The sequence below is a fragment of the Dipodomys ordii genome, unplaced genomic scaffold (assembly GCF_000151885.1).
Source record: "Dipodomys ordii isolate 6190 unplaced genomic scaffold, Dord_2.0 Scaffold176, whole genome shotgun sequence".
In the NCBI taxonomy this organism is placed as follows: Eukaryota; Metazoa; Chordata; class Mammalia; order Rodentia; family Heteromyidae; genus Dipodomys; species Dipodomys ordii.
In genome coordinates, this window is record NW_012267392.1 from 625,670 (window position 1) to 652,574 (window position 26,905).

Here is a 26,905-nt window from a genome sequence, read left to right on the forward strand (position 1 = left end):
TTTCTTACATAATAAGGAGTAAAGGCTTATGGGTAGAGAAATTTGTTCAGCCAATACCAACTCCCAGACATGTGGGTGCCATCTTGGAAATAAATCTCCTTAGCCAAGTTAGTTTAGCTGAGTGGAGTAAAGGTAAGTTTCTCTCTATATCTCTCTGTCTGTCTGTCTCTGTCTTTCTCTCTTGTGCCTACTTTAGGCTGACTAGCATCTAGTGATATAAAGGAAGGTGGATTAAATTCAAAGGTGGATCAACCTGACAATTGAAGAAATCTAGGGAGCATTAAACATAACAGTGAGTATGATCAATAAGTATTTTTTAAATTAGCATAAATGGCCAAGTGCCAGTGGCTCACATCTGTAATCCTAGCTACTCAGGAAGCTGAGATCTGAGGATTGCAGTTCAAAGCCAGCCCAGGCAGGAAAGTCCGGGAGACTCTTATCTCTAATTAGCCACCAGAAAACTGAAAGTGGAGCTGTGGTAGAGCACTAGCCATGAGATGAAGAGCTCAGGGACAGCGCCCAGGCCCAGACAGAGTTCAAGCCCCATGACCTACAAAAAAAATAGCATAAATAAATTGCTCAATGGGATTTCATTGGGATATTTCCATTCACACCTATAATGTACTTTGATCAATTCTCTCCCCTCTAATAGAGTCTTTCTTCATCTTCCTTTCTCCCACTTTGAAACAGTTTTTAGTAGGTTTTGTATACTATTTTCACATGGGCATATATGTAATGCACTTCAATCCTATTCAGACATCATCCTCTTTTTTCCCCCTTCTGTCCCCAGCAGTTATTTTCCAGTGTGGTATCAGAGGGGATGAAGAGGGTAGGCACCCTTCCCCATTCACTCCTGACTTCAGACCTTTCACTGAGTTCTGAAATGTAATTTATTAGCATTTTTTTGGTGTGTGTTTGTGTATGTGCCTTTACTGGGGGTTGAACTCAGGGCTTGGGCGCTATCCCTGAGTGTTTTTGCTCAAGTCTAGTGTTCTACCACTCAAGCCACAGCTCTAATTCTGGCTTTTTGGTGGTTCATTGGAGATAAAACTCTCATGGATTTTCCTTCTTGGGCTGGCTTTTAACTGTGATCCTCAAATCTCAGCCTCCCAAGTAGCTATGTTTACAGGAATGAGCCACCACTGCCCGGCTCCCACTTTGGAGAAATAAACTTTTTGTTGTTTTAGCAAAACTTTGATAAATCATTGCTACTGTTATTTATTTATTTGTCAGTCCTAGGGCCTGAACTCTGGAGCTGGGCGCTGTCCCTCAGCTCTTCAGCTCAAGGCTAGTGCCCTACCACTTGAGTCATAGCACCACTTCCGGCTTTTTTTCTGCTTATGTGGTGCTGAGGAATTGAACCCAGGGCCTCGTGCATGCAAGGCAAGCATCCTACCACTGAGCCACCTCCCCAGCCCTGTTTTTAATTTTTAAAGATGATTATCCACTGTGTCACACTGGGAAACCTCAGGTGAAGTCTCAGAAATAGCTGGTGCTCCCTTAAAGACAACCCACCCTCCCCAGCTCCAAACTCTACAGTAATGGAATAGCAGTAACACTGGTCAGGATCCAATGCCAACCAGGGCTTTTGGTCATTCAAAAGTTTGGTTCCAGCCAGGGCCTGGTGGCCTATTGGCCACCATCTTAGCTACTTAGGAGGCTGGTTCAAACCCAGCTCAGGCAGAGAAATCCATGAAACTCTTATCTACAAGCAACCAGCAAAAAGCCAGAAGTGAAGCTGTAGCTCAAGTGGTAGAGTGCTAGACTTGAGCATAAAAGCTCAAGGACAGTACCCAAAGACCTAAGTTGAAGCCCCAGGACACCTCTCTCTCTCTCTCTCTCTCTCTCTCTCTCTCTCTCTCTTTCATACACACACAGACACACACACACACAGACACACACACAGACACACACAGACACACACACACACAGACACACACACACACACGCTGAGACCCCTCTTCTCATTCTCCCATTCTCCCTACAACTCCACAAGAGATTTTATTATTCTTTATTTTTCCCTTGGAGACCAGAGCATCATTTCCTTTTTCTTTCTTGTACAAGATGGAATAGGCACAAGGCATGATGGTGTGGCTTATATAATTCTAGTAAATAAAAATTTTATAAAAATATTGGGTAATATTCTCCCAGCATGCTAGTCCCAGGTTGGGGAGGGGAATTGGGGTCTTTTGAAAGCTGTCTTAACTCTTTGGGATCTCCAAGGTACCATTCCGTGGATGATTGGCTCTGCAAAGCAAACAGCCCCCTGGTGGCCAGAAAGAGTTAAGGCAGCTCCAGAGTGCCCACCGCAGTCCCAGGAAGGAGCCCCAGCCTTAGGGAGTGCCAGCTCCAGCTACAATTACTGTCCAAGTCACAGCGGCCCAATTTGCTTTATTGTAGCGGGCCTCCTGGAGTCCCAGGGCCGCAGAGACAATATAGATGCTTCTAAGTCAACTGCCTGCAAATTGGTCTTTGAAGGGTTTGCAAGTATGGGGAGGGAGGTGAGGGAATTGGTTAGAAAGACTTGGTAGTAGAGTGTGTTGGTCCTGAGGATGAAAGGCTTCTTACCCCTCAAATTCCAGGCCCTAAAGACTGATTTTTACCCTCCCTATTTGCTGGTTTCGAGGTAGCAGCTATACTTGTCAAGCCTGTCAATGCACAAAGGGACAGCACCCAGGCCCCGAGTTCAAGCCTCAGTACTAGCACAAAAGTAAATAAATAATTAATGTCAAGCTAAATTAGTAACACATTTCTTTCCATTCTTATTTCTTAATACAAGTAATGTTCATTCAGATCAGTAACATAATGAAAGCTTGGAATGTTAGAATGAGAAGAAAAACACAAACCTGAAATCTCCATCTTCCCTTGAGAAAATAAACCTATCAAGAACTTTCCTAATATAAAAAAAAAGTACTCAGCTTCGGGCATTTTGTTATAGCAACAGCAACAGGACCAAGACACTGTTGAGGAGAATAGGGAGCTGTGGCAATGGGCTGGAGAAAGGAGGTGTGAGAGGGAGATTTGGAGAATCACTAGGGATTCTGACATGGGCAGCTGGGAAGGACGGTTCCCTGGACACAGGTGCAGCAGCCTGGGGACAGGCGGTGCATTGGGTCCTGTGTGTCGCTGTCTCAGGAGCGTGGCTTTTGTAGGAGGTGTCCAGGGGCAGTGGGCAATGGGTCTGCAGCTCAGCAGGCAGTGGGAAGACTTGGAGGCAATGGTGTGGGGGGTCAGGGTTGGAGGTGTTGGGTGGTAGGGTCTGCTGGCTGGGACAAGAGGAGGGGGGGAGAGAGGGAGGCCAGACAGCCCTCGATGAGCCCTCTCACTACACCCTGCTTGCTGTACCTCAGGCCTGGGAGCACTCGGTGGGCATCATCTGCTTCCCCAGTCTCCAGAGGCTGGCAGAGGACGTGTCCCACCAGCTTGCCCAAGAAGTACAGAAGGCCCTCACTGGGAAGCCTGCAGGTATGGGGTGACTTTGTGAGCACTGACAAAGAGCACCTACGAGGACTACTTGTGGTTCGCATTAGTGAGGAACACTGTGGGGAGCCCCTGTGGGGAGCACTGAGGGGGGCACCAGTGGGGAGCACCTGTGGGGAGCACTCTGAGGAGCACCAGTGGGGAGCCCCTCTGGGGAGCACCATAGGGAGCGCGCGCGCGCACACACACACACACACACACACACACACACACACACACTTGCAGCAGTGAGCCTGGTCCAGAGGCCAGAGGCTGCAGCTTGCATGCTTCCACGATCTCCACGCGCATGAGCCAGCTGGCCCCTAGAGGCCCTGAAGCCGGGCCCTGGAGCACGACCGGAGGATGGACTCCACGGACTCTGGGGATGGAAGAACTTGAGTGCTGGGTGTGTGGTGGTGTGTGTGTGTGGGGGCGTGTTTCTCCGATGGCAATGGCTGTGTGGACTGAGGACATGGCTGGGGGTTGGGGTGGGGCCGGCTGAGGAGCTCGCTGGGTGCATTTGGCAACCCGAGTCTCACCCATCCCTGCTAAGCAGCAGTGTGGCCAAGGTAAGGTTCTTCTCCAAGAAGACTCACCTGGCCCGATGTCTCTTGCGGGGACGGCAGGCGGCACTGACCTACCAACCTGGGACACTTTGTTGCAGAGCAAGCGCGGACGGCCGTGGGGCAGTTGCTACGGTGGAAAGGAGAGGCAGATCAGGACAGCTACCTGCTGCTCAAGTCTGCTTTCGTGCTAACCGGGACCGACTCGGTGAGTTCCAGGCCCATCAGCCTTAGGCCCAGGCCCAACCCTTCCTTACTCATTGCCTGCTGGGCATGGTGGCTCCCACCTGTAATTCTAGCTACTGATCTAAGGATCACAGTCCTAGCTTGAGCAAGAAAGTGTGTGAGACCCATATCTCCAATCAACCACCAAAAGGCTGGAGTGGAGCAGTGGTTCACATAGAGGAGCACCAGCTTTGAGTGAAAAAGTTAAAGGACAGAGCCCAGACCCTGAGTTCAAATCTTAGTACTGCCAGACATACACACAAAGAAGAGGGAGGTAATCTAGCTTACCCTCTAACAGCTACCTTAGGGATCCCCTCCTTACCTGCATTTTACACTTGGGAACTTGGAGTCCAGAGAGAGAAAGTCATGTCACCATGGTCCCCTGTGGGGGACTTGACAGGGTTGGAGGCCCTGAGTGTGAGTTCCCTCCACGGTGTGTCTCATACACACACTTTTCCTTTGCAGGAGACGCTAGGCAGAGTGGCAGAGTCTGGACTGCCAGCCCTGCTTCTGCAGTGCCTCTACCTCTTCTTTGCCTTTCCTCTGGGGAAGGAGGAGCTTTTAGAGAAGGACGTTCAAGGTCAAAGGATGTTTGTGCAGGTGAGTGAGGCCTGGATGTTGCTTGTTTCTCAGAAACTTCTGGGAGAAGCTTTGGCCTTGTTCACTCTTCGTTTTCAAGTTCCTCTTGTTATGGAAAAACAGCCTGGCAAACCAAGTGTCACGTGAAAAATTTCCCCCTTGGATGGTTGAACCCCTGGGTGAGGACGTTATTGAGGGCCGGCTGTGTGTCTGGGGGCTCAGCAGTACACAGACTTCGGGCAGGCAGGCAGTGTCTTGGAGCGTCTTTCCCATAGTAAGGGAACTATTACCTTGTAATTTGAGAAGTATGGCAATCATTTATCTAGAAAACACACATTCATCCTTGAGACCCGGCCCTGCACCATTTGCCTATTGGATCTGTTGACTACGCTGGTTGGGGACAGAGGGTGACATGCGCACATCCAGTCCTTTCTGCTGAGTACACCATCCATGCTCCAGAGACACAGGGAGAAATCAGTATAGGAGGGTGGCTTTCTAAACAGTCTCCTCCTTTTTCTTGTGTTTCTTCTCCCTTCTCCAACTCTCCCTCTCCTTCTTCTCTCCTTCTCCTCCTTCTTCACTTCTCAACCTCCTTTCTCTTCTCTTCACTCTCTCTCTTGTTTGCCCTCCTTCTTGTCCTTTTTCTCCTCCTTTTTCTCTTCTTCCTTTTGCTTTCCTTCCTTTCTTTTCATTAACACTTTCTAATTATTCTTTCTCCTCCTCTTCTCCTTTCTGCTCTTGTCTTTCTCCTTCTGATTCTCCCCCTGCTCCTCCTCTTCTTCATCCTCTCTTCTGCCTTCTCTCTCCTCTTCCTCTTTGTAATTCTAATCCTTCCACCATCTCTTCTTTTTCCTCCTTCATTGTTAATAATCTAATTTCTTCCTCTTTTTTCTCCACTTCCTCTTTTTCTTCATTAAAATTTTTCCAATCATTCTCCTTCTCCTCTTCTTGTCCCTTTTCATCTTCTCTTCCTCCTAATTCTTCTCCTCTTCTTCATCCTCTCTTCTGCCTTCTTTCTCCTCCTTCTTGCTCTTCCTTCCCCTCCCCCTTGTTTCCTCAGATGTTGCTCAACCTGTGCAGTGAGCCTCTGGGTCTGGAGGGACTTCTCTTAGGAAGCGAGCTCCAGACTCTGTTGATTGCCACGACCTGTCTTCGTGAGCAGAGCTGCTATTTGTGGAAGGAGCCCACCTTCTGCGTGCTGAGAGCCATCTCCAGGGCTCAGAGTCCTGGCATCATCCAGTACCTGCAGGGTAGGTGTCAAGAGCCCCTGGTGTGGGCTGTGACCACCTATGGCTTCCCTTGAACTCAAACTTAGGGAAGGCTCAGTCCCATTTTCTACAAGGACTCTGGTAGACTCTTGAAGCATCAGTCTAGACCCTTGGAACCAAAGAAGAGAGGGCCAGCTATGTCTACAGAGACTCCTTGACTGCAAGGTTCCACTCATGACAGTGCTCCTGTTATTCCTTTTGACGATCTGTTGGAAGAGAGAGAAAGGGAACTCCTTTCGGATCCCATTTGTTTCTCTGAGACAGATTTTAGTGTGGGGAAAGTAGCAGTCAGAGTAGTAGATCTTTCCAGATCTCTGTGTGTGTGTGTGTGTGTGTGTGTGTGTGTGTGTGTGTGTGTGTGTGTGCCGGTCCTGGGTCTTGAACTTAGGGTAGAGGTGCTGTCCCAGCACTTTTTCTGTCAAGGCTAGTGCTTGAACCATAGCTCAACTTCCAGCTTTTTGACAATTCATTGGAGAAAAGAGTCTCATAGATTTTCCTGCCTGGGCTGGCTTCAAGCCACAATCCTCAGATCTCAGCCTCCTGAGTAGCTGGGATTACAGGCATCAGCACTGCGCTCTGTGTACCCAAGACATATTGAAGGTCCATCACGGTTCACTTCCTGCCCACAACACCCTTTTCTTTGCTCCCCCAGCTGAGCACACAGCTGCCATCCTGCAAATGCCACACTGTGGCTTTTGCCTGGGCCAGCTCTGATGTCTGGGCTCTTGGGCAGGAGTGGGGAGGGCTGGAGGGTTTGAGCTACCAATGTGACCTGTATGCCCACAAACACCGGTCTTGTGTCATCTCATCTTTCTGGTGTGGCCCATAACCAGGACATCACTCTGAGAGTGCCAGGAAAACCCTTCAGGCCTTTCTTAGTATGAGTCCTAGGTGAAAACCCAAGCTTGAGGGGTTCAAAGCTCCCTTCAAGGCCAGGACCCCAATATCTCTTAGCCACCCATTGGGTGGCTAAGGGAGGCTATTGATGTGGCTCAACGGAGTCTCTGCCCACATTTCCTGCTGCTGCCTAAGCTGACAGTCAAAACTTATTTTGGCTGGATGTCAGTGGCTAACTCCTATAATCCTGGCTACTTAGAAGGTTGAGATCTGAGGACTGCGGTTTAAAGCCAGAGTGGGCAGTAATACACTTCTCTCCAATGAACCACCAGAAAATCTGGACATGGAGCTGTGGCTCAAGTGGTAGAGTATTAGCCTTGAGCACAGAAGCTCAGAAACAGTACCCAGACCTGAGTTCAAGCCTTGGGACTGGCACAAAAAGCTCACAAAAACAAGCAAACAGCAACAACCAGCAATTTGATGTCAGAGTAGAGTCTGCCGCCTGGAGCACTATGCCCAGAGGCTTCTTAAGGGCCTGGTAGTCTCTGGGCCTCAGTATGAGTAGAGAATAGGAAGAGCATGGTCTCCTGCTATGTGAGCCACACTTAGGGCTCCCTAGCCCAAGGGGGTGAGACCCCACCCAAGAGGCAGGCATGCCTTATCTCCAGTGCTTCTGGTATAGCTTTCCTGGCACTGAGTGCAAGGGAGGATCCCTTACCACAGGGGCCTGTCCAATGCCAGTCTGATGGCTTCCTTCTTCTGTATCATACTTTCCCCTGGCTTCTAGGTGCCAAGCAAGTTCAACACCAGGCTTCACATGAGTGGACGTTGCCTTCTTCCTTCCCTGTAACCTGTATTTCTGTCCGCTTCCCATTTCTCCAGAACCGGAAATACTCCATCTTTCCCCCTCTAGCTTCTTATTCACTCACCTGCCTTTTCCACACTTGAAGCTAATTTCTGTGTAGCAATCCATGCTCAGCTTCAGTATGGCCCGCCAAGGTCTTCCATAATGGCTGAAGTCTTGTTCTTGTATCTCAGCCCAGGACCTGGATTGTCCAGAAAGAAGAGCAAGGGGCTAAGCAGCTCCCCTCTTGTTCTCCCATAGGAAATGAGTGAGTTGTCTCTAGGATTCAAGAGTCTAGAGAAAATGTTTTGGATTCATTCCTATGCATGGTATATGTGTGTGTGTGTGTGTGTGTGTGTGTGTGTGTGTGTGTGTGTGTGTGTGTGCGCGCGCGCACATGCAGATACTGTGGCTTGAACTTAGGATCTGGGCACTGTCCCTTAGCTATTTTGCTCAAGGCTGGTACTCTACCACTTGAACCACAGCCCCACTTTCAGTTTTCTGCTGGTTAAGTGGAGATAAGAGTCTCATGGACTTTTCTTCACAGGCTGGCTGGCTTTGAACTGTGATTCTCCAATCCTAGCTTCCTGAGTAGCTAGGATTACAGGCATAAGCTACTGGTACTGGGCTTTCATCTACATTGTCAACTACAGTTTGGAGGGGGTTGGGTGGTTTGGAAGACTTGGAGGGAAAGCTCTTGCTTTTGGGCTCAGCAGGGCTGTGTTTGACTCCACAGACACCGACTGCATCCGGCTCTCGGTCCAGAACCTCTCCAGGCTGGCAGACATGCTGCCTGTACCTGAGGTGAGCGAGGCTGTGAATCTCATCCTGAGCTTTGTCAAGGACTCATACCCCATTTCCTCGGTGCTGCTCCTGGAGTTCGAGAACGGGGAGGGCTACCCTCTGCTACTCAAGGTGCTTTTGCGGTGAGTGTCTGTGCCTGGGGGGTGGGGGGAGAGGAGAATCAGTACCACCTGGGAGGTGAAAACAGATATTGAAGCCACTCAGTGGGCCTTCTGAAATAACAAAAATCTCTAGAGCATGGCCAGACATGTCCCTAGCCAAAATGCGAATTTAATATGTCATCTGTGGTGAGGGATCCCTTCCTTAGCAATCAGAGAGTGACTGTGACACCTGCTTGGAGTCTGCTTAGTGACCACTTGCATGCTGCTGCCCTGACTTCCACCTGTCAGCAGAACCTACGTGTCCATTAGGGATTTTTGTCTGTTCATTTCAATAAAACTTTATTGATAAAAACAGGTAGCAATAAAGCTGTTGCCTAGCATGTGAGAGGCCCTGGATTCTGTCCCCAGTACTGCGATAAACAAGGTGAAACCCCCAAGATAGGTGAAAAACCAGAGGCAGAGAATCACAGAGTTAGATTTTTGCAACTTTCTAAATTAGTTGGTGTGTGTGTGTGTGTGTGTGTGTGTGTGTGTGTGTGTGTAACCATCTGGGGCTTGAACTCAGGGCCTTGCGCTCTTTTCCCCTCCATTTATTTATTTAACTTTATCATTATCTTTGAGTAGTTGTACAAAGGAGTTGCCATTTAACAAAACATTTTATAAATATGATGCAGCTTGGGCTGGGAAGGTGGCTCAGTGGTAGAGCGCTTGCCTCGCATGCATGAGGCCCTGGGTTTGATTCCTCAGTATCACAAAGCAGAAAAGTGCCGAAAGTGGCACTATGGCTAGTGGTAGGATGCTAGCCTTGAGCAGAAGAGCTGAGGACAGCTCCCAGGCCCAGAGTTCAGCCCCGTGACTGATATCCATCTATCTATCTATCTATCTATCTATCTATCTATCTATCTATCTATCTATCTATCTATCTATCTATCTATCTATCTATCTCTCTCTCTCTCTCTCTCTCTCTCTCTATCTATCTATCTATCTATCTATATGATGCATCTAGATCAATGTCCTCTCTTCCATCCCCACCCCTTTCCTCACTGTTAGGGTTTTCTTTCACTTTTGGAAGGTGGTTACTGCAAACAACCTTGTCAGTATGTTTGGAGGGCTGGAAGTCTATGAGAATTGGTACCCCTGTGGCAGCTCTCAGCCGTGGCTGATGGCAGCTGATGGGTAGATACTCAGCAAGCTTGTCCCTGGGATGAGCCAGCACCATATTGCCTCAGGCTCTCTCAAAGGACAAATCCACTTAGTCAAGGAGTGCACTGGTCAGTAATACTCTCCAACTGACTTCCTTCCTTTCCCGGCTTCCCCTGGCCTTAGACGTGCTAGTGGTTTCTGGGATCCACTTCCAAAGGAGCCACCTTTCTCCCAGATCCTTGTGGGATCCTTGTGGGAAGCCCAAAGACTTTGCTCAGCCATGACAGGGTTACCTTCATCTACTCGTGGGCCAGCTCTGACCTGTCTGTCATCTTCAGATTGAACCTAGTGTTCGGAGAGAGAAAGTAACATAAATCGTAGGTATTTCTTGTTGGTCCAGATGCTTTCACTCACGTTGGGGAAGTGACTTCAGGGCAAACCTGTTCCTTGGAGCTTTGCTTTGCTCCTCTACCGATGGTTGTTTACCTTGTCCTTCAGAGACTTTACCACAGAGCAAGCTTTGTGTCTGTGCATGTGTGTACTTAGAAGAGAGAGATGGAAGCCACTCAGGTCCCAGAGTCTCCACAGAGATGAAATGAAGTGACACTACCCTTCAAAGCCTTCCTCCACAGGCATGCTAACGATAAACACCTCTGGGTGCACACCACATTCCACACCAGTCTGGACCATGGCGAGTTGGTCTGTTGGTCTGGGTGTCATTTTCACACATTTCCTTCATTCAATGGACAGATGGTAACTTTCCCCAGGTTTCTTGCGGAAGGCAGAAAGGGAGAAATAAGTCTGTTCTTGGAAGTATGAGAAAGCAGCCACTTTCACTTGTGCTCTTACCTTGTGGTCTTTTGTGCCAGGACTGGGACTTCAACTCAGGACCTCATGTTCTTGTTTGCCTTTTTGTTTTTCCCCCTCAAGGTTGGTGCTCTACCATTTGAGACACATGTCCACTTCTGGATTTTTGCTGGTTAACTGGAGATAAGAGTATCTCAGGGTTGGGAATGTGGCTTAGTGGTAGAGTACTTGCCTAGCATGCATGAAGCCCTGGGTTCGATTCCTCAGTTCCACATAAACAGAAAAAGCCAGAAGTGACGCTGCGGCTCAAGTGTGGTAGAGTGCTAGCGTTGAGCAAAAGAAGCTCAGGGACAGTGCCTAGGCCCTGAGTTCAAGCCCCAGGACTGGCAAAAAAAAAAGAGTATCTCAGTTTGGTCTGCTCAGTCTGGCTTCAAACTAGGATCCTCAAATCTCAGCCTCCAGAGTAGCTAGGATTATAGGCATGAGCCACCAGTGTCCATTCATTCTTCTTGTCTTAAAACTGCAGCCACACTAGATGTACCTGTTTCAGAAAGGGCAGAACTAGAATGAGACTCCAGATGCCATACCATTCCAGGGCCCTGCCTTTAAAGCAAGGCAACCTATGCGCCCATAAGCAGCCAGACAGAAGCAGCAGCCGAGCTTAGGCTAAGCCCAGGAAGCCCAGTAAACTCCCATGCTGTTTTGCTGAATATTTCTAAAGAAATATTAAGCCTTTCGGGCTGGGAAGGTGGCTCAGTGGTAGAGCGCTTGCCTTGCATGCATGAGGCCCTGGGTTCGATTCCTCAGCACCACATAAGCAAAAAGAAAAAAGCCGGAAGTGGCGCTGTGGCTCAAGTGGTAGAGCGCTAGCCTTGAGCTGAAGAGCTGAGGGACAGCACCCAGGCCTAGAGTTCAGGCCCCAGGACCGGACCCCCCCCTCCAAAAAAAAAAGAAATATTAAGCCTTTCATTTGGCAGGTAATCCTACACTAGGGGTTCCCCAATCACATGGCTTTTGGGGATCCAGCCAAGGAGAGAACCCTTCCTCTGGGCAGTGCTGTGGTCTCTCACAGGTTCTTTTGCACAGTATTTCCGCCCCCCCCACCCGTCCCCGCTTATTATCAGGAATATGTTTTAAGACCCATGCTGGATATCTGAAAGATATCTGTTTCTTTTCTGTACCTATGACCAGTGGTGAATTTAATTTGTAAATTGGGCATGGCAAGAGGTTAAACACAATAATCAAAACTAAAATAGAACAGCGATATAACAATCTACCACAACAGAAGTTGCTTAAAACTTATGAGTTGTTTATTTCTGGACCTTTCCAGTTAATATTTTTAGATTGCACATAATATTCCAATGTACATATGTAAAAATGGAACTGGAGGGGATAGGCAGGGTTGGAAGAGATGGGGGATCATGATGGAAGGGGTGACATTGACCAAGATGCATTATACTCATAAATTATTATGTTGAATGGAAACCTCTTTGTCCAACTACATAAAGGTAATAAAAATAGTGTGTGTGTGTGTGTGTGTGTGTGTGTATGTGTGTGTGTATGTGTGTGTGTGCTGGTCCCAGGGCTTGAACTCAGGGCCTGGCCACTGTCCCTAAGTGTTTTTGCTCAAGGCTAGCATTCTACCACTTCAGCCACAGCTCCGCTTTTGACTTTGTTGGTGATTAATTGGATATAAATATCTCATGGACTTTCCTGCCCAAGCTGGCTTTGAACCTTCATTATAAGATCTCAGCCTCCTGATAGGCATGAACTACCAGCACCTGGCAATAAAATACGTTTACACTGCAAGCTGACTGAGGGCAGTTGTGAACTTGGGGTGCAGAGCACAGAGGTGAGAGGACGCTGTATTCCAATTGCATTTCTTTGATTTCAGGTTAAATCTGCAGGCGGTGACATTTCCCCAGCTCTTTCCTTGCCTTCAGTGCAAGATTGCCTGTGGCTAACGAGGAGGAGAACTTCCCCAGTAAGGCAGGTCTGAGGAAGCCTTTGCATCACTGTGAAGGGCCCCATGCCCAAATGTGGCTGCTTCATTCAGAGGAACAGGGAGCTAGCTGTGTACTGGCAGCACACACCAGCACACTCAGCAACTCATGAGGCTGAGATCTAGTTATTCAGGAGGCTGAGATCTGAGGATCGCAGTTCAAAGCCAGTCCAGGCAGGAAAGTTTACAGGACTTCTAGATCCAATTAACCATCAAAAAACCTGGAAGTGGAACTGTGGCTAAAATGGTAGAATGCTAGAGCCAAAAAGCCCAGGAACAGCACCCAGGCCCTGAGTTCAAGCTCCAGGACCAGCAAAATAAAATAAATAAAATAAAATACAGGGAACTGACCTCCACTATTCCAAACAGGTATAACGGGCTGACTCAGGGTGCAGTGGACCCCCACCTGGAGGAGCTCCTGGGAATGGTGGTTTGGCTGACTACGTGTGGGAGGTCGGAGTTGAAAGTGTTTGACAGCATCACATACCCTCAGCTGGAAGACTTCAAGTTCCACCAGGAATCTTCGGGTAGGTTCTTCTCGTGTCTCCAGGTGATCAGTAGAAGCAGTGCTGTGTCCTCAGGCTGTGCAGGTCTTCCCTGACTTGTGTGCACCTGTCCTTGAAGCAGGTGATTGGCCATTGCTTTTAGGAAGGTGACCTGAGGGACTTAAATCTCCCCTTTGCACACTTGTGGCTGTGCACCTGTAACTGTATAATGTTGAAGTTTGCTCTGTGTAGCACTTAAGAGGAAACATTGCTTCACAAAAGCAGAGACTCTCAAATAATGGAGGCAGCCTGGTTTCTCCTGCGGTGTGACTTAATTGTCCCACTTGCTCCTATAATAGGACTGAATTAGGCTCAAGGTAAGTGACTGCTCTTCTCAGGACTATTTTTTCCCTTTGGGTGTGGGTACTGGAACTTGGTTTTGTTTGCTCAAAGCTGGCACTTTACCACTTAAGCCATATCACCACTTCTGACTTTTTGCTGGTTAATTGGAGATGAGTCTCTCAGATTTGTCACCCCAGTGCTGGCTTTGAACTGTGATCCTTAGATCTCAGCCTGCTGGGTGGCTTGGATTACAGGTGTGAGCCACTAGCTCTTGGCTTCTCAGAACTTCAAGAGAACCATTGCCTGATGATTGCAGTGAATGTACTGAGTCTGGGACTGCTGGAAAGACAGGCGCTCTGCCTCCTATGCTGAGTGCCAGGTTGAACAGGGCAGGTGTCTGCCCCATTAAAAGTCTTCTTTCAGGACTGTTGTGCATACACTGGACTGTAATCTGCTGAGTCACCAGCTAATACAGGCATCTGGGCCAGCTGGGACTTGGAAACTCCCATGCACAGAGGTGCAGGGGAAGGCTATGGGTGAATGATCCAGGTTGAAATGAAATAGAATTTAATGGCAGACAGCAGCCTTAGGAAGAAAGCAGGCCAAGGTGAGAGCTAGTGCAGAGTCAGGGCCAGAGGCAGCAAGCTACATCTTGAGCAGGTAAAGAAGGATCTTGGAACAGAATTCCAGTAGACACAGTGACCAGGATGAAGCTCAGGAGATTCATGGATCAGAGACTTGCAGAAGCCTCTCTAGTAAGCTAGGTGCTTATGGCTCATGCCTGTAATCCTAGCTACTCAGGAAGCTGAGATTTGAGGGCTGTGGTTTGAAGCCAGCCCAGGAAGACAAATCCAAGAGATTTACATACAGTTAACCAGCAAAAATGTGGGAAGTGGAGGTGTGGTTCAAGAGGTAGAGCAGCAGGCTTGCATAAGGCAGAGAGAATAGGAGGTTGCAGGGTCTCTAGTAAGAGAATGGAATTTCACTTTCAAGTGGAAGAGAAAGAGAGGCTGGATTAGGAAGGCTTGTTACATGGAACTGGTCATCTTCAACATCCTTTGACTTGAACTGATAGAAGCTGATGCTTCTATCAATTCTGACCAATGGAATTATAACGAGTCATACTTTTTTTTGTGTGCCTAGCACTGTTACTGGAATTTTTGTTCACTGATCGTGCTCTATCACTTGAGCCACAGCTCCACTTCTGGCTTTTTGGTGGTTAATTGGAGATAAGACTCATAGACTTACCTGCCTGCACTGGCTTTGAACTATGATCCTTAGATCTTAGCCTCCTGAGTAGCTGGGATTACAGGTATGAACTACCAGCACCCAGGAACACACCATTTTATTTTAATTTTTGGTAATAGTTTGAGGCATGAACTCAGGGCTAGGGTGCTGTCTTTTAGTTTTTTGTTTTACTCACGACTGGTGCTCTACCACTTCAAATGCATGTATCTCCTCTTCCAGCTATTTACTGGTTAACTGCAGATGAGAGTCTCACAAATTTTCCTGCCTGGATGGCTTCAAACCACAATCCTCAGATCTCAGCCTCCCAAGTAGCTAGGATTACAGGTGTAAGCCACAGGCATCTGGTTTTAAATGTAATTTAAATTTTCAGCAAGAAGAAACACTTCAAATTAGTTTTGATCATATCCTTATTTTTTGGGGGGGAGTCTGGTCATGGGACTTGAACTCTGGGCTTGGGTGCTGTCCCTTAGCTCTTCAGCTCAAGGCTAGCACTCTACCACTTGAGCCACAGCGCCACTTCCGGCTTTTTTCTTTTTGCTTATGTGGTGCTGAGGAATCGAACCCAGGACCTCATGCATGCAAGGCAAGCGCTCTACCACTGAGCCACCTACCCAGCCCCCATATCCTTACTTTTAATCACTATATTTTCAATATTACATCGCAACATGTGTTCATCAGTTTGTTGCAATCTTGGGTTTTATCCAGCTTGCATTTGACCCTCTCAGCATATCTTAGTTGAGAGTGACCACATTGTCACAACGTTGATAATGATGTTGCAGCCTTTTTCACATCCTGGATGGCTCCATTTTTTTTTGGACTTATTTGCTAAATTCTCATAGGAAAGAAATAGAAACTTCAAACGATGTATCTTAATGATAACGTGTGCATGTATTTCCAGACATAAGTGAGAGAGGTAACTTGCAGGGTTATTCTTGTTTTCGTCTCCAGGGATGACTGTTAAAAATCTTCAGGCCTTCCAGGTCCTCCAGAATGTTTTCCATAAAGCCAGCGACTCTGTCCTTTGCTCACAAATCCTGTTGGCCATCAAGACTATGTGGGCCTGGAACCCTCGAAACTTCTTCCTGCTGGAGTGGACCCTGCAGCCTATCTCGCAGTTCGTGGAAATCATAGCGCTGAAGCCAGTCCCCGTGCAGGTGCACTTCTTCCAGCTTCTGGAGGCCTTGGTATTCAGGCTGCACTATGTGCCTCACGAGATCCTGGGGAAGGTGCAGCGTCTGATCAAGGACAGCCCCGAGCCTTCCTGTGCCCTGGTGGCCCTGCAGAGCATCCTCAGGATCACCAGCAGTGATCCGCTCTTCACTGACATCTTCCGGGATTCAGGGCTGCTAGGATTGCTATTGGCCCAGCTGCGAAAGCAAGCCAAGATCCTGAGGAAGTCAGGTACAGCGCAGCCAATTTAAGCATACATAGAGAGCCAGAATGTCCAGTGTCTGCAGGCACTGTGAGAGTTTATAGGAGGTGTTCCCTGGGACACGTGGCTTCATGAAGAATGGGCAGCCTCCTGCTTTTATTTTTTTAAATCATTACTATAAAGGCGATGTTCAAGAGGGGTTACAACTACATGAGTTGGGCAATGAGTACAGTAGTCTTTGGACAATATTGCCCCTTCCCTTGCTCTTTCCCAGTTTTTCCCTACCATCCTCGTAAGTTGCAAAGTTCATTTTCAACATGTTGTCCAGTGGATACCATTGCTGCATTTGTTCCTTCCTTCCTTCCTCCTCATTCCTTTTTCCTTCTCTTTTTCTTTTTAAAGTTTTAGCAAGCATTTATTTTAATATAGTAGGGGTAAAGTAGGAAGATACAGAAAAATAGAGAAACATTTCTTGTTCTCACATAGGAGATGTACTCATTCATTTTTCCATTCTTCATTTCCCAAATACATATTGAGCTAGGCACTGGTGGCTTACAGCTGCAATCCCAAGTACTCAGGAGACTAAGAGCTGAGGATTGTGGTTCAAAGATAGCTTAGACAGACAAATCTGGGAGACCCTTCAATTAACCAGCAAAAAAGCAGCAAGTAGAGGGATGGCTCAAGTGGTAGAGTGCCAACCTTAGCAAAAAAGCCTAGAAAGAGCATGAGGTTCTGAGTTCAAGCCCCAGTACTGGCAAACAAATAATCAGACAAATAAATAATCAGATAGACAGGCAGTGAGGCAGACAGACAGACAGGCATGTATTGAACTTTCAGTGTCCCCTTTTAGTGCTGGAATTCAATGATGAATAGAGACCCTATCTTGCCTTCATGGATCCAATGGGCTATTTCTTTACTCCTGTGTCTCTGAGCTGCTCCATAGCTCACTTGATGAGCTGGCACCTTTCCCTCCCTTCTGTGAATGGTAGTTTATGAAATAAAGATGGAGGAGGCAGGGCTCTGTGCCTCCTAGGGCAGTGCTTCTTGAAGAGTGGCCATTGGGCGCCGCCCATCAGCATCCCTAGGGAACATGAAATGCAGATTATAGGATCTTTTCCAAGGCCGACTGAGTCAGAAACTGTGGGGATGAGGTCCAGCATGGGGCTGTAAATGTTAACGACATCCCTCCTGCCCAGGAGATTCTGATGTGCTCAAATTGAAGTACCATTGCTGTTGGTGGGGAGTAGGGTTCTAGCTTATGGGTTGAGAGGGTTTCATTCCCATAAAGTGGGTATGTTGTTTTCTCATCTTCTGAACTGGATAGAAAACTTGGTGGAGCCAGAAACACACATTTAAATTTCTTGTTTGTCTTTTGGTTCTTCAATACGACAGGAAACAAATTGTCCATTCCTGGCATTCAGGATCCAGAAAGAGAACTTACCTGTGTGATGCTGAGCATAGTGGCCGCACTCCTGAAAGACTCCGTTCGAAACACAGGTGAGGTTGCAACCAGCTTCACCTAGCTTACTGCTTTGAAAAACATGGATTGTTTCTTTCCTATGCCAATGATCAAAGGGTGTAGTAAAGGGATAGCTAATGCTAACACTGTGATTCATGTCCATTGCTAGTTGATGAGTAACCACCTTGGTTTATCATGTTTTCTGCTTCATGATGATGATGATGATGATGATGGTGATGACGATGCAGAGATGGAACTCAGGGCCTTGTACAAAGCTGAGCAAGTGCTCTATCACAAAACTGACACTTTGTACTTCTAACATAAAATAAGGTTGGCAAGCAATGCTGAATCTAGCATTTTCTAAATTAATGACAGCCTAAAGACATCTCTTTTATTTGTCAAGTGAAATCTATGAATATCCTGCTTCAGGTTCTGCACATGCTTTTTCTTAACCCAGAGGAGTAAAGAATCTGCAAAGGAAGCTAGTCTTCTGTGATAATTTGATATCCATCTGCCCAAAAGGAATTTAACAACTCCATTTATTCTTTTTCCTGCCTTTTTTTTTTGGTGCCAATCCTGGGGCATGAACTCAGGACCTGGATACTGTCCCTGAGCTTTTTTCCTCAAGTCTAGAGCTCTACCATTTGAGTCAAGGCTCCATTTCTGGATTTTTGTTGGTTAATTAAACATAAGAGTCTCACAAAGTTTCTTGTCCACGCCGGCTCTGAACTGTAATCCGCAGAGCTCAGGCTTCTGAGTAGCTAGGGTTATAGTCATGCCAATAATGCCTGAATGCCTCCTCTTTTTAAAGTTTCCTAATATAATGGGAAGCTTTTAAAAAGAGGACATGCTTTTATTATGTATATATATATTATATAATAAACTTATATAAATGTATCTCTCTATATTTATAATATACATCCATGTATATTTAAATATTTATTTGATATTTATTATCTTTAAGTACTTGTACTTGATTCAACATGTCAGTTTATGAGTACAGTGCATCTTGATCCATATCACTCTTTTCATCATTCTCCCCAACATATCCTTTTTACCCTGTCCATACCCTCAAGTTACCTGGCTTCATTTTCACATATGTACATTTAATATTATGATTGTGTTCACCTACTATTCCTTTCTCTATTCATCTGCACCTCCTTTAGTTAAGCCCTATTCCCACTCAGATAAAGACATGTATTTACTTCCTAGTACTCTCCCTCTCTCTCTCTCTCTCCATATATATATATATATATATATACATATATATTTCAATATAATATGAAACAGTTATACCAACAAAGTCATATCAGTGGGCAGTGGGTTAGGTGCTAGTCGTGTGTGTGTGTGTGTGTGTGTGTGTGTGTGTGTGTGTGTGCATGTGCCATTCCTGGGGCTTGAACTCAGGGCCTGACTGCTGTCTGAGCTTTTTTTTTGGTCATGGGACTTGAACAACCTGGGCACTGCCCCTCAGCTCTTCAGCTCAAGGCTAGTGCTCTTTGAGCCACAGCTCTACTTCCAGTTTTCTGCTGGTTAATTGGAGATAAGAATCTTATGGACTTTCCTGTCCAGGCTGGCTTTGAACCATGATCCTCAGACCTCAGCTTCCTAAGTAGCTAGGATTATAGGCATGAACCACCAATGTCCGGCTTCCCTGAATTTATTTTACTCCAGGCTGGCATTCTACCACTTGAGTCACAATTCCACTTCCAGCTCTCACTCTGTGTGTGTATGTGTGTGTGTGTGTGTGTGTGTGTGTGTGTGGTTAGAGTTAAGTCTTATGATCTGCTATTCTCAGATCTCAGCCTCCAAAGCAGTTAGGATTATAGGTGTGAGCCACCAGTTCCTGTTGTGACTAATTATATTTATTTGAGGTCTTCATTGATAAAATGTATTGAATGTAAAAGACTAGCATTTCATTATAGCAAGGAAGTCTCTAACATCAGCCTACAAAGTACCTCCTGGAGGAGCTGTGAGCCTCCAGACTCCTAGGCATGGTATTTGTAGTAGTTCAAGGTGGAGCTCAGGAGTCTGCTTGTATTTTTCTAAATCTGATGTATTTTCTAAAATCTGATGGTACTAAATCAGAGCTGGAACCACACTCAACTGGTGTCATGCTTCTAGCCATACTTTTGCTGGTTACTGTGGAGATGAAGTCTTGTGTAGTTTTCTGCCTCATTGAACAGCAGTCCTCCATATCTCAGCCTCCAGAGTAGCTAGGATTATGGACGTGAGTCCCTAGCACCTGGCTCAGGAGTCTGCTTGTGAACAGGAGGTTTTCCCAGAAGCTGCACATAGGCCACATTTGGAGCAACCCTTCCCAATGGTGTTGGGCTGCTCAAACCCACCTCTAGCCCTCTGGTCAAGTTAATGCCTTATCTTCATTCCATAAGGATGATTCCAAATGTCAGTTCTGTAGAGGAAATCTTTAGGATTACTTTCAACCAAAAGCATTCCAGCAGTTGGATTTCTTCCTTAACTTTTCCCCAACTAATGAGGAATTAAATATGCTCTTGAATTCTGGTTGGCTCTCTATAAGAATATTAGAATTCCCTAGATTAGGGAATTACAAGGAAATAAAAGGAGAGGTAAATCTAGTTTGAGTTTGTATTTGTTAAGTAGATTTCTACTTAAGAAAAGGATTTTTTTGCCCCCTTTTCCCTTCAAGACTACAATACACTGTTACTATGTACATCATCTTGTAAAATAGATCTCTTAAATTTATTCCCATCTTCCTTCTCTTATGAGGAGATATTATTCAGATACTGATTTTTCCCCCAAAACAGATTATGATGCTTCCTGGTGAATTAGGCCATTTTGCATGTATGTATTTGTATATGCATGCACGCATGTATTTCTTGTGCCAGTACTGAGCCTTGAACTCAGGGTCTGGATTCTGTCCCTTAGCTGTTTGCTTAAGACTGGTGCTCTACCACTTGAACTAAACCTCCTCTTCTGGGTTTTTAATGGTTAATTGGACATCAGAGTCTTTCAGATTTGTCTGCCCAACCTGCCTTTGAATGGAGAGCCTCAGCTACTCAGGAGGTGTCATAGCTTCTCTTCTCCTCTTCCCATTCCAATCCACAAGTAAGAATAATATAAACAAAGCGTAACTAAAGAATTTATCAAAAAAATTAGCAAGAAATAAATAGAAAACAATTAGAATTTTTTTAGCAAAATAGAGAAAAATACAGCAAAATGAATTTGAAGGTTGTAAGCAAAAATTTTCCATGTGAGGGGGAAACAGTGGTCTAGGTGCAAGGCACACCTGAAGCAAGTTTTATGTTTGGTTGTATTTTCTTTGTATATTGCAAACATTTATTTAAAGTTGTTGCAGTTTGAAGTAAATTTCCAAAATGTAGGCTCAACAATAATCATTAAAAATGTTTTCAGTATAAAAATAAGTTTCCCATGTGATTAGAATAAAGGTCTTCTAACTCCAGCCTCAATGTCTGCTCCTCAGTTGTCCTGAAAGACCACGGCATGGTGCCCTTCATCAAGATCTTCCTGGATGATGAGAATTACCGGGGAGCCTCGCTCAGCATCTTGGAGCAGCTCTCAATCATCAATGCTGAGGAATACATGAGCATCATCGTGGGGGCCTTGTGCTCATCCACTCAGGGGGAGCTGCAGCTGAAGCTGGATCTTCTGAAGGTGATTTTTCAGTTCTCCTCTATGCCTTTCTCATGGATGCACACCAGCTGATTTAGCTTTGTTCATATTCATTTGGTTGGCCTCTGTATTAAGTGGGTAGTATATCATGTGAAGTAGTGTTAGCTGCTGTAACAAAGGAGTACTATTCCCTCAGTTGCTTGACACATTGGAGATTTTCTTTTCTTTTTCCTTTTTTTTTTCAATTTGGTCCTGAGGATTGAACTAAAAGTCTGGGTGCTGTCCCTGTGCTCTTTTGCTCAAGGCTAACACTCTACTACTCGAGCTACATCTCTACTTCTAGTTTTTGTTGCCTAATTGGAGATGAGTCTCAAGGACTTCCCTGCCCAAGCTGGCTTCAAATTGCAATCCACAGATCTCAGCCTCCTGAGTAACTAGAATTGCAAGCATAATCCACTGAAGCCCCAGCTTCTAGAATTTAATCAACCACTGAAGTTGTCCCTCAGGTTAGCTGTCAGGTGGGCATGTAACTCAGCCAGCAGAAAAAAGAAGTGAGATTGTGGAGACTGGCACAAGCATTCACATTTAGGATGGCACAGGATGTGTGAACTTCTGTCTCAATTTCTCTGGGCAGAATTTGGGAATTTGGGGCAGGACTCGGATGATACAAAGGGTGCCAGGAAATAAAATCTCTGGCTAGAAAGTGACCTCCCAGACACCCTGGGAACTATGAGAATAAAGCCTAAAACACCTGCCTTGATCACTCCTTTTATTGAGCATCTATCAATGACAAGGCCTGGCAGAGAGCCTGGGGTAGGCATATAGTCCTTGCCCCTGAAACCAGGGACAAGTGCTCACTATGTGGGCACTGATTGTAATGCAGTGGTGCATGTGCCCGGTTTACCATTGGGTACAGGCTGTTATGGGATGAGAGGAGGAGGGACCACCACTTCCTCTGTGAAGAAGGCTCACAGAGGAGAAGGAGTGAGCTGGAAAGGATACAAGTGACAGGCAAGGAGTGAGGGCAGCTGGCACAAAGGGACAAACGAAACTAGGTTGCCATGTTTGGATAGTAAATAAAAACGTTTTTCTAATATTGCCAATAGTCATCACATTATCTTAAAATGGCCAAAGGTATGTAAGAAATATCAAATGTACTCCTCTTTCATAGTATTGTTACTACTTCTGTTTTCATTCCATTTCTCCCCCTTTGTCTATTGGTCCTAAGGCTTAAACTCAGGGTCTGGGTGCTGTCCTTGAGCCTTTTTGCTCAAGGATTGTGGTTCAAAGCCGGATGGGGTTGGAAAGTTCATGAGACTCTTATGTCCAATTAACCACCAAAAAAGCCACAAGTGGAGCTGTGGCTCAAGTAGTAGAGTGCTAGCCATGAGCAAAAAAAGCTTCAGGGATAGTGCCTAGGCCCTGAGTTGAAGCCCCAGAACAGGGAATGTGTGTCCATCTATCAACAGGCTCTGACTTTGATTTGTGATTGAGTGCATAATTTATACTAAGATCCAAACAGATTTATAGGGAAGAAAGTTTCTGCATTGCCTTTGTTTCAAAAGTCAAAGTAGTTCTATGTCCAATATAGAAAACAGGACTCAGCTTTGTCTGTGGATGGTGTATCTTATTTACTCTGCAGCCCAGAGACATTCTTATTGGAGTGGTAGCCCCTGGGTAATAGGACTGAATTTCTAGAATTAGCAATGTAAAGCCATTATGGTGTTTTACTGATTCAATATCATTTCAGAATCATACTGTCAAGAGAGCTCATAAGGAATGAGCACTTAAGTGAGATTATTTAACAAAGAGTGCAGGCTCCGTGTGCTGTCTGCTCTCTGATATACCAAAGGCAGTCCCGGCTGGACAGTTGGGAGGGCCCAGGAGCTGCTGCTGCCGTTTAAGAGCCTCGCTGCTAACATGCTGTCTTTTCAGTGGTGGTGGGAAGGCCTGGCCACTTCCCTAGAGCCGACTCTAGATTTCTCACTATTGAGTCACATGAAGAACTAGTGCTGGAATCCAATGTGGAATCTGCAAGTTTTTCCTTTTTGGTCTGAGACCAGGATTTGAACTTAGTATGTGATGGTTTTGCTCACTGGCTGGTACTCTTACCAACTGAGCCCCAGGGTTGATCTTTTCCCTTCTTTCTTTGTCTGGGGAAGTTTTTCTAACTTGTCTGAGAATCCTTTGAACCTTTTGAAACAAAGGTATAAAATGAAATTTTTGTGACTGATCCTCTTGAAGAAGTTGAGAGCTAAGCCAGGTGTGGGTGGCTTACGCCTATAATCCTAGCTACTCAGGTGGCAGAGATCTAAGGGTCCCAGTTTCAAACCAGCTTGGGCACATTCATAGGAGAGACTCATCTCCAGTTGACCAGCCAAAAGCTGGAAGTGGAGGGGTGGAAGGAAAAGCAAAGTAAGACATGAGGACATGGCTTTGAGCCCCAGTACTGGGGACACACACACACACACACACACACAAACACACACACACACACACACACACACACACACACACATACACACAAGCTGAGAGTTAGCTGTACCTATGTACACTGAGTCAACACAATGGGGCAGATGGAGGATGAAGGGGAACATGCTGGAAGTGTGTGGAAGTGGGAAAGTAAAAAAGGCAGGCAGTATCCTTCCCAATAAGGTGATATCCCATCCTGGCTTCACTTCCTTGTCCCCTCCCTGTGGCAGACTCTGCCAGCCACTCCAGAGAAGATGAATGTCACACAGATGTTTCCCAAATCCAGTGGTGCACTGCTTCCAGACACACACGGAACCACGCAACCACACCACCCATTCTGACAAATTATAACCGAGTTAAAGGATAATGTAAGCAAATGAATTTCCTCCCTTATGGCCAGTGAGACCATGATTGGGTTATGCACAAATTCAGATTGATTTGCTAATATACATTTAGCTGTTCGACTCTGAGCTTAATCACATTAGCTCCCCGGTCTTCCAGCATGACACATGGAAAATTATGAGGAATAACAAATAATAGGATGTGAAATAAATCCCCTCAGTTCTAACACAGTTAGCACTTTGCAGCAGGCATCCATTTGATAGATTCAAGCTGGAGGAATACTAACTCAGAGACGATGACACGATAACTGAGTTAGGGAAGAGAAAATGTGCTTAACGTTGACCTTTCTTGAAATGTGTCAACCTGAGCCTGATTACTTTGACTGCAGCTGATTAAATTTACTCCTTTCTGCAGATTCAAAATCCTATGTGATGCATGATCCTACAGATTTGAATGACAGTAATGGAGACCTTCTTCCTAGGCCCCTCCTTACCCTGCCCCCCCCCAGTTTCCTGACAAATTGTTTCCCGAAGTAGCCAAGTATTTATTTTTCCTTGCTGATAGAAATGTTTCTCTTTAGCTGCTATGAAATTAAGCCTCTGTAATTGGATTCTACACGCTTTATTTTATGACTCTGCAAATATGAAATTAACCCCATCCTAAGAAATCATAGAGCAGTCTGCGTTCTAATGAGATTACCCCTCCACACCCGCCCCCCACTTGAGAGAATGACTCTGAATTTAATAAATCAAACAAAGCAACAATTAAGGGTAGCCATTCTTTCTTCCTCCTCCCTCCAACCACAGAAGAAAGCAGCCACCTAGGCATTTCAGGTGGCAGTCCCCCTAAGAGACATAGATCAAGATGAGAACTATCAGTGAGTTGCTTTTCTTTTATAATATCCACTCTTAACATTCCAAAGCATGGAGCTTTTCTAAACAATATCTGGCATCAATTTGGGCAACTGGAAGATGGCTCCTGGAGAGAAGTGAGCGTTTTCATGGTCATCCAGTGTGCAGACAATTGGCTGGAATCTGATTAGTTTTATATTTTAATCATGTTCTATTTCTGTATTCATTTTGAGATAAACAGAAATGCTTCATTCATTCCATTTGCTTGAAAGGAATCTCCTATTGGTCTTAAGAGCCCTTGAAGGCCCTCATATAAATTTAAACTTTTTTTCTGGGTGCTGGTGGCTCATGCTGTAAGGTTAGCTACTCAGGAGGATGAAATCTGAGGATTACAGTTCAAAGCCAGCCTAAGTAGACAAATCTGAGAGACTCTTATCTCCAATAAACAAGTGAAAGGCCACACACACACACACACACACACACACACACACACACACACGTGGAATTTAACACCATGGATTTCCCAGTGTCTTGGATTTATTTTTTGTGGCATATGTCATGTGACCAGGCAAAGGGCAGGTTCAGATAATAGACTCCTATTCACCCATGTGTAGTCTGCTATGCAGATTATCATTCAAAGGGAGTGCCCAAAACCATCACGTACTTCAAACTTAAGAGTTAATTTCCTTCTCAGTCAAAGAACAAAATTTAGGTTGGGAGCAGGTTGCTCAAGCAGGGTGGGTGTAGACACCTTGTTTCCTTTAGCCTCTTCTTGCCCCAGAGGCTAACGATCTTCTACCTGGGTCTCCAGTCCAAAGCCATTTGGGTCAAGAAAGTCTGTGAGACTCTTATTTTCCAATTAAGCACTAAAAAGCCAGAAGTGGAGCCGTGGCTGAAGTGGTAGAACACCAGCCTAGAATGAGAAAGCTAAGGGACAGCACTGAGGTGTTGAGTTCAAGTCCCAGTACCAGCACATGTGCACACATGCACACACACACACACAAACACACACATGCGCACACACACAAAGTGACCAGTTAGATCCACCCTACCAGTGTCATTTAAATAAAAGCATGTATTGGCAAACTAAAACTAAAACTAGGGTAACAAGTTTGTCATGGTGATATTCTACAATCCTTTACCTTGGTCCTAGGTGACCTGGCTTCTTGTAGCATCTGGCAGGGTGGAGCACATGGACACTGGATGCCCTCGTCACAATGTGATTACAAGTATTCTGGACCTAGATCTGCCTCTCTGAAGGCCACTCATTTGTTTTTCTACTTGGTGTTTCAGTCACTGCTGCGGATCCTGGAGACCCCCAAGGGCCGCGCTGCCTTCCGAGCCGCCAGTGGTTTCAACGGGCTCCTGTCCCTGCTGTCTGACCTGGAGGGATCTCTCCATGAGCCCCCGCTGCAGACGTGGGGAACCGTGTCCCCTCCTCAGACCCTGGAGATGGTGCTGCACACGCTGTCTGTGCTCTCCGCAGCCCTGCACTTGGATCCAGTCAATGCCAGCTTCTTCAGGACAAATGGGCTCTTTGAGAAGTTAGCCGAGGATCTCTGCCTGCTGGGCTGTTTTGGGGCCCCAGAGAAAGAGAGCACCCCTAGGCCATTCTCATCTGACTCAAAGAGTAGCAGGTCATTTGCAGCTTTGCTGAGCTCTGCCTTTTCCTCCAGCTGCCCTTTCCCACCCAGGCTGAAGAGCTGTCTCCAGATCCTCACCTTTCTGGACAGTATGGCTAGTGGGACGCTCCACCTGCGCGCAGACCTGAAGGAGGCCCTGAGGGCTGGGCAAGAGCCAGTCATGGGTGCCCAGAAAGGACAAGCCGGCAGTGGTGACCTCCATAGCAATCTCAGTCACTGGCCAGACCCGGAGGAGAGGTATCTTCTGCCATGGGGCACTCAGTGTATCCATGACTCCCATTTGTGTCTTCCACAAACATCTCGCACAGGTGGAGCAGGTTAGGAAGGCTAAGCTGCATGGGGGGTGAGCTCAAACCTCATGTGACCTACCTTTCTGCCTTCCCTTCTTCCTTCCCTCCCTCCCCACTCCCTCCTTTCCTCCTCCCTCCCTCCTTTCCTTCCTTCCCT

At 46.2% G+C, this 26,905-nt stretch overlaps 1 protein-coding gene across 5 annotated transcripts in view; it reads left to right on the forward strand.

Annotated features, from left to right (window-relative positions):
* Nucleotides 1-26,905, forward strand: part of Wdfy4 (WDFY family member 4) — a 275,656-nt gene that overhangs the window by 14,401 nt on the left and 234,350 nt on the right. For 4 of the 5 annotated variants that reach the window (XM_013033730.1, XM_013033733.1, XM_013033734.1 and 1 more), the window contains exons 3-12: nucleotides 3,351-3,465; nucleotides 4,124-4,230; nucleotides 4,713-4,847; nucleotides 5,887-6,076; nucleotides 8,512-8,701; nucleotides 13,002-13,159; nucleotides 15,656-16,108; nucleotides 17,472-17,576; nucleotides 21,002-21,192; nucleotides 26,109-26,695. In XM_013033730.1, the coding sequence (XP_012889184.1) occupies nucleotides 3,351-3,465; nucleotides 4,124-4,230; nucleotides 4,713-4,847; nucleotides 5,887-6,076; nucleotides 8,512-8,701; nucleotides 13,002-13,159; nucleotides 15,656-16,108; nucleotides 17,472-17,576; nucleotides 21,002-21,192; nucleotides 26,109-26,695 (2,231 nt within the window). The remainder of the gene's footprint in view (nucleotides 1-3,350; nucleotides 3,466-4,123; nucleotides 4,231-4,712; nucleotides 4,848-5,886; nucleotides 6,077-8,511; nucleotides 8,702-13,001; nucleotides 13,160-15,655; nucleotides 16,109-17,471; nucleotides 17,577-21,001; nucleotides 21,193-26,108; nucleotides 26,696-26,905) is intronic. The other variant, XM_013033735.1, reaches the window with a different exon arrangement.